General features: G+C 41.8%; 1 protein-coding gene across 1 annotated transcript; it reads right to left on the bottom strand.

Annotated features, from left to right (window-relative positions):
• Positions 1–249: 249 nt before the first annotated feature.
• Positions 250–4,173, bottom strand: LOC147999026 (disks large homolog 5-like). The gene is made up of 6 exons (XM_087595787.1): positions 4,069–4,173; positions 2,877–3,036; positions 2,265–2,408; positions 1,466–1,632; positions 639–744; positions 250–520 (listed from the first exon to the last, which is right to left on the bottom strand). Exons 1-5 carry the CDS (start codon positions 4,073–4,075, stop codon positions 680–682), a joined length of 543 nt encoding a protein of 180 aa, XP_087451913.1. The 5' UTR covers positions 4,076–4,173; the 3' UTR covers positions 250–520; positions 639–679.
• Between the last annotated feature and the right edge of the window lie 3,573 nt (positions 4,174–7,746).

The following is a 7,746-nucleotide window of genomic DNA, read 5'->3' as shown; positions in this document are numbered from 1 at the left end:
AGAACCACATGGACCCTAACAATTGAGTAAAGTGTGTCAGTGATTACATCACAAAGTGTGTGTCTGAGACACAGCCACATTATCCTCACAAAAGACACTATCACACTGGGTACCCCTTGGTGACTTTGAATTCACTTATTAGCCCAGGATCCATGGAACATGCAGAGATCCATCTGTAGCTGTCAGTTCTAGGTCCACAGGAGGGGACAGAACCATTGAGTAAGAATGATGGTCTTAAGAGTCAAGAGATAGAATTCAATTTTTATTCATAACAAATACATTTTTACAACAAAACAAGATTAACATGAATAAAAATATTTAAAAATATTTGAAAGTAAAAATAGTAACAAGAAGATATAAATATGAAACAACAAAAAGAAAACTTCAATTAAAATCATAACAAAAATATTTCTAAAAGCATATTCTTAACGAACATGTAGAAGCACAGATGTATTGCTGTTTCTCCTCTAGCACACATAATGAAAGGCGGTCCCCCAAGTTGTCTCTCAAGTGCTGTTTTCTGAGAAGAAAGTAAGACCTCAATCAGTCAGGCTGGCTTAGTGGTATATGAATTTAGGGTCTCTAAGAAATGACAAATTAACTCAGAGGATGAATACACATCCAAAAAATGTTGTTACCATTCAGGATGTTGGTCATCAGGGACTCCTGAGAAAGCAACTTATTCTTCAGGAAGCTCTCTTACTGGGGTGTGTCCAATTCCAGCTCTCTTGCACTTTCTGAGACCTGGGAAAGGAAGGCAGTTTTTCAGACACTGATTTGGTGGGGAAATGCAAGCCAGCTGTCAGAATGCTGCCTTCTACCACCTCAGTTCTATTGGATAGTCAACATGGACATTTTAAGTGATATCATTGTTGCTAACTCTGCGGGCAGGGCAAAATCTCCAGAGAGCCTCACAGTAATGTGGGCTGACAATATGGGACCCAGACTTATACCAGTGCAAACCAAGAACAGGGCAATGGAAGGAACCTCATTGGGTTGCAGGAAGAAAGGAGATGTCCATATGTCACCAAGGTTAAAGCCAATGACAAGTACTAATTTGACATTTGCACTTGGTTCTTATCCCGGAAAGGTGCTTCCTACACAAGAAGTCGCATGACCACAGATTGTCATTTGTCAAAGAACCAAGAACTTGTTCAAAACTCTACATAGGATCCAATGTATCACATGGATATGCAATAATATGATATGTTATTCATCTGTCACCATTTCTAGACTGCAGCTTCAAAAAGAGCAGCAAAATATGCTTGCACAATAATTCAGTTTCTGAAAAGTGGTTAACTTCCCAGAATACTTGTGCATAGGCAGAGCAATGAACAATTCCATTACATGAGGTGGTTGGCTGGTTGTGAGTGTAAATTAGAAAGGTGGTAGGAGAGAGCAAAGATGTATCAAATTGGCAAATTTTATCAGATATTGTTAAGCTAACACATCTGCTCGTCCCTACCTGATAATGCTGGTTCTGGCCGTTGATGGTCTTTATCTTTCTTGTTGAAGTCAACCAAATATTTCTGGTTCAGTGCACAATCAAGATGTACCTCCTTGCTCTCCTGCTTCAGTGGGACCAACTTCTTCCTACATGTGTTTTCCATCAGGAGCTGGCTGAGCAGGTTTCTGGAAATACAGTCTGCATAGTAAGATCATGCTGCTCCTTTCTCCCATTCCTACTCCCAAGTCCCAAAACTCTACCAGGTCCCACATACCCATGAAGACTTAATAAAATGCATCTTGATACATATAAGGCTGCTGCACAAAACATAAAGAGTTAATTCAGGGAAGAATAAATTGCTTGCTTGGCCTGACACCAATTAGTGTCCACACCTCTGAGAAAGAACATGGATCTACAACTATCCATGAAAGCACAATGCATGGGGGCAACATCAATTAGTAGTGGGCCAACACCCTCAAAGGAGGTAAGTAGAACAAAGAGAAGGTCATGCTAACCATGTGGTCCACGCACTGAGTTTTGTAAAACCTGGTGTGACACCATAGGTCCAGGTCAGCCTAATAACCTTCTGCTGACTTCAATCAGTACTGTTCTATCTAGAGCCTTCTGAAGATGCCTAGACAATCCTGGGATGAGGAACACTCTTTTGTGGAACTGAAAACTGAGTCCTAATGACCCTGGAACACTGATGGGTAAATAGCACAAGAGATAGAACCAGAGCTGAAGACCGTCCAATCCAGAACAAAGAAAGTCAGAAATGGCCATTCCACAAGTGATAGCCTTTCTGACCAGGACTTACCTAGAGAAGGTAATCTCCTTCTTCAGCTTATGGTTGTTCTCATGGACCTCAGTGTTCTCCATCTCTAAGTTGTGCAGAATTGACATGACCGCCTCCTCCATTCTCTCCAGGTCTTCATAATATGGATTTGGCCTGAAGTGTGGCCTGGCCCCAAATGATAGAATACAATGAACATCGGCATTTAGGAATATATGAACTCAGGGTGTGTCCTATATTACCCCAGCCTGCTGCCTGGATCTTCCAGCACTCAGTCCCCTGCCTAGCAAGTACAGAGACTCACCAGAAACTCACTGCAATTACAATCTTGCAAAGCCACCAGCTGTCAAGGGCTTTGCAAATGCACACTGGGAACTCACTCTCCCTGACTTTATCCCTGAATTCTTCATTCAGACCACAAGTTATGCTTTTAAATAAATGGAAGCAGATGAGTCCATTTTCAATCTCACTCCTCAGGAAGGGTCAGGTTCTGAATCTCCACTATATGGGAGGTGAGGTTTAGCACAGGGTGGTTAGGGAGGCACAGCTTTCTAGAACCCAAAACCTTAATAGGATAAGAAAAAGGTGACCTTGCAGACCCAGGAATGAAACAAGAGCATTTGGAGTGATTCATACCTGTTCTTCATGGATCTCTCTGTCAGAAACCTCAGGCGATCTCTCAGGTCATTTCTCTCCTCGGTAATGAGCTGCAGCTCTTTAATCAGCCTCTCCTTTTCCTTCATGGCCTGATTCTTGCTTAGGTCAGTTCCTTGGGATGATGTTTCTCTCCCAGCGTCTGTAGGTAGAAGAACACAAGTGAACCTGCATGGGGACAATGCATAGAGTGTTCATAGACCTCAGTGAGGCCTAAACAGGAGAACAAGCCATGAACCCAGTGTCACTGCTAGGCGATTGGTCTATGCTTAAGAGACCTCCTCAGTGGATCTCAGTTCTCCCACTACTCTATCGAGACCAAGAGATGTAAGCAGCCAGGTGTTCCCTATGCCGGACATCAGGTGCTTACATGTACCACGGAGATGGCTTCTCCAGGATTATTATCAGCTGAACAGGGTACAGCTTGGTTTCAGGACCCTCACTCCTGTGGCTTCAGAACTCAGATGATAAATTCACCATCCATAAAACTTGAGTGATTGGAGACACTCAGATGTCCTACCCTGATACTCTAAGCCAACAACTTTGGATTTAAAACGCATTTCCAGGGAGGATATGTTCAACAGACTTATCAGTGTCCCTATGTGAAATACCAAATGCCCCAGAAGTGCGAATAGTTTACAGGCTGAATCTTGGTCTACACGTTCCAAATAGTTTTGGTATTTTAGAAACAAGTTTGTAACACACATCTCTAATATATAAAGCTAACGATGACCCTTCCAGTTAGAAGAAATCAGAGAAGGTCTAAGAACATAAGGTTATTGCCTGGAGCACAATCTCTCCCTGTTACTACTGTCAGATACCCACTGTATTTAAAGAAGCAATGATAGTGAAATACATTGCTGCCCTGTCTAAACTCAGAAAAGGTGGACCCTCCATGACTACTGATGGTGTTATTATATCAATGTAACAGAACAAATGATCTGAAAAGTAAAGACCAGAAGTTCACAGTATAATAGCATTGGCCTTACCATATTCTCCCTGTGGGGATGGGGAAACTAAAGTTCTGAAATCCTTGACTTTAAGGAATTGTGATATTCATGGAAATTCAATTCCTGTTCAGATGCTCCAGTTGTTGTGGCCCATTGCTAGAAAGGTCAGCTTAAGCCTGCAGCCACCCTGGCAGGAAGCTCAAAATACACTGCCCAGAACTTACTCCACATTCCCCAGAAGTGCTGTCTTTGTCCATCATTACTTTGAGACGAAAGGCCAGACTCCTTCACTCTAGTCTCTCCAGAATCGACGTTCCCCCTCCCAAAACGCTTTCGAAGACGGGAAAACATGTCTTAGCTTGTAACCGCCAGACTCAGACTGAGAGAAACTAGGGCACTGGTTGTCACTACAACACTGGTGACATCACAGAGGATGCCAGAACTCTCTAGGAGACAATAGAATGTCCAAGAAGGGACAGCAGATATCATGGGGAGCAGACTTTGCATCCCTGCTAATGTTCTCCCTGTACTGAGCATAAGCAGAGGTGCCCTTTCCAGGAGACTTTCCTGGGGCAGAGCCACTGAGCATCTCCTGCTTCCAAAGCCAAATTTTCCTCAAGGCTTGATTATAAAAAACCTTAGTAATTCCTATGCATCTAAATGAATGTTTCCTTTCAAATCTTGCCCAAAAAATGTCTCACTAACTCAAATTGTCCACATTCACCAATGTAAGCCATTAAAACTTCCTGATATTTCACACCAGTTTGAATATGCACTCAAAAGTTCTCCTGTCTCATTATGTACAGGTGCTTTATATCACATCAAGAAATAGTCTGCATGGTAGGTTACAACATGCGTGTGTATTAGGGGAACACTCATGAAGTCATGTGCTTAGCAATCGACAATTGCCAGAAAATTCCTTAGGAGAAGGAGTTGAAGTCTTTATGGTGCTAGGAAAAGTGTGGAGACCAGTTGGCAGAGGAAAATGCAATATTGGAGACACCAGTGAAGGGAACCTCATGCTGCTTGTGGGGTTCTGCTCTTTGCACCAATGTCGCCAAAGGAGCACTGCTCACAGGCCTGAGTAAGATATACCTTGAGCTTTTATCAGAAAAATAAAATACACAAGAGATATAGAGGGTGGCACAGAAACGTCTAAAATGAGGCTATAAACATCATTAAGTGGATAGAGCAAGGTCCCAGCACCTGTACACTGGGAAATGGCCACCCCACCAAACACAAAAGCATCTATCATAGTAAAAAAATGAATACTTTAAAGAATGCACCCACTAACACTGATTGATCACATCCGTAGTTCAAATTTTGGGGGCAAATTCATGGCCTTAACTATCTTTGTCTCAACTTATATAGCAAAAAATAAGAAAATACGAGAAAAGAAAAAGTCAAAACTAAAAGCTCAAGCTTCTCATATGAGGATTGCAGGATGTGTTATATGGGAGTCAGTTCTGATTAGACCATTTTAGATAGAACAGTGCATAGTGACCCTTAATGTGATGGGCCCTATATAAAGCTTTTTGCAATATTGGAATTTTAACAAACCTCATCCAGAACGTACGGAAGAGGCAAAGATGTGATCACTATGTCCTTACTCTGTATCAGGTTATTTTTCTGCATCCTTGATTGTCAGGCATATAACAGCAACAATCTGAAATAGCTGGTAGACATGGAAAAACATGGCTAAAACTATAGTTGTGGGTTACACACCTCAACTGTCAAAGGCTAATACTGTCTGCACAGTCCTTCGAGGCCACTCTTATAAGCCTATTTATTACAAAGTGAAAGGAGGTTTATCTGAGCTCAAAGTGATCCTGGCCAGCCAGGTAGAGGGCAACATGTGATACTTGAGACCCTGTTTTAAACCAGCACAGAAATCCACACTTCATTCAAAGCATTATCTACAAATTCTCGATTATTTACCATTCTCTCCCTACCAGTCGTTCTGTTTGGAATGGTAGAAAAAAACTGGAACTAATCTTTCTATTTTAAGGACCTTGATCTCACTTTTTTTAGGTGCACATTAAGAGTGCATCAAATGGACATCACCATCTGAACATCTTAGTATTATCTACTCTGTATATATAGCATAATACTGTGCCTATGAAAATCTTAAGCTTCCTTGAGTGTAGTTGCCCCATCAAGAAGTGTGAAGTTCTGAGTTCAAACCCCAGTGATGCTTTAAAGGGACTAGAAGAAAGCCATCAGAGATACTCCACTTCTTTGTCCTTAGATTAAATCAAGTTGACACAATGTGAACCTGGTGGGCTATTTAACCAGCATCTTTCTCCCAACCCCACTTCCACGAGTCCAGTCCATGGCAGAATTCATCCCCCACCATCCTAGATATTTCTTTGTATATTTCTACAAGAGCCAGGTTTCTTTTTTTTAATAGAATTAGTTGTAGTCAATCAACTGCTGCCCTATGTGAGAAATGATTAGTATCTATTGCAACTTACCACAGTGTATTTGTGTATACAAGTACATTATTGGAAATCCAGCATTACTGAGGGATTGGAAACCAGTGCTGTGGCCTTGCCTTTCTGTGCCTCTTCCTGGCTCACAGGCAGCAGGGGGCAGACCTTGAGTTCCTCTTCAGGGACAGAGTGATGTTGAATGGGCACTGAGCAGGCAGAGAAACACAGCTGAGGCAGCTCCTTTCAGTTATCAAACACATCATCTCCTTCCCATCTTAAGGGCTACTGCTGAGGTCTTGCCCCCATACCTACCTTAATAGCAGTGAATTTGCTACACAGCAGCCAGCTCTTTCCTATTGTTCTGTAATACGCGTCCACATCATGGATGCCAAGAAAAACACTAACAAAGAACAAAAAACTCTGACGTTGAACTGTGTGGTGCTGGTCACATACCCTGTTATGTTCTGTATGTTATGAGGTTTGTTAATCTTAACAAGTTCCCCAAGTGTATTCTTCACATAGGACCCAATAGATTCAAGGAAAATTGGAACAATTATGTGTAAAATGGCCTGAGTCAGGGCCCATAGACCGAAGCATTTCCAACACTCGTGCATGAGCCCATGTGGATTTTGCAATGAGCAGGGCCTAGCAATGTCCAGTACACAGTTGTGAGCTGTTGCTCTGGTTGAACTGTATTGGTGTGTGCAGTAATAAACTACACCTATTTAAATGAATTCAGTGTTCCTGTGGTTTGAATCCAGACCCCTTGACACCAGATCTTCCCTTCTGCAGCACTTGGGAAAAAGGCTAAGTTTAGGAAAGGTGATGTCTTGTCATAAGTTATGTGACAAGAGGGATGGTGAATGATCCCTTGAGATAAGAATCAAGGTTTCCTCTGTGGTATTTAGGTCTATACTGGCCCTGTGCAACAGCTTCAAGAACCCATTTCTGATTTTCCTTGGGATTCCCGTGATGATGCACTCAGACATGATTGGAAACAACCAAAACGGTGGTCAGATTTGATTTATAAAATGTAGGTAGCATTGCAAACTTATGTTGAAGGATATTTGATCATATTGTCATCCCCGATATTGTGTTATTTACTTAGAAAAATACCTTCTGGCTGTGTAGTTCAGCACTAGCACCAATATTTAACCCTAGAGCTATTTTTGTTTGTTTGTTTGTTTGTTTTTTGTTTTTGTTTTTGAATGAACAAGTACTTTCCTATTTTGTGGCCCAGCCCTATCTCTTACTTCTTTGCACAGTCATAGAGAGACCTCAAACATATACTCAGACAAAGCCAGGGGAGTGTATAAAAGGGCCTAAGGCAATACCACATAATGACATTGAAAGTGGGCTCTCTTCTTGATCCACGCCTCCAGCTCTCCTGACATCTACATGAATTATAACTCCTAATGCAGTGTAAATGATGTCTGCACTATTGCTGAAGGAATCATGAGAATAACATCT

The sequence above is a fragment of the Rattus norvegicus genome, chromosome 19 (assembly GCF_021556685.1).
Source record: "Rattus norvegicus strain SHRSP/BbbUtx chromosome 19, alternate assembly SHRSP_T2T, whole genome shotgun sequence".
Taxonomy (NCBI): domain Eukaryota; kingdom Metazoa; phylum Chordata; class Mammalia; order Rodentia; family Muridae; genus Rattus; species Rattus norvegicus.
Note: the sequence above shows the minus strand (reverse complement) of the source record. Positions and strands in the feature narration are given on the sequence as shown.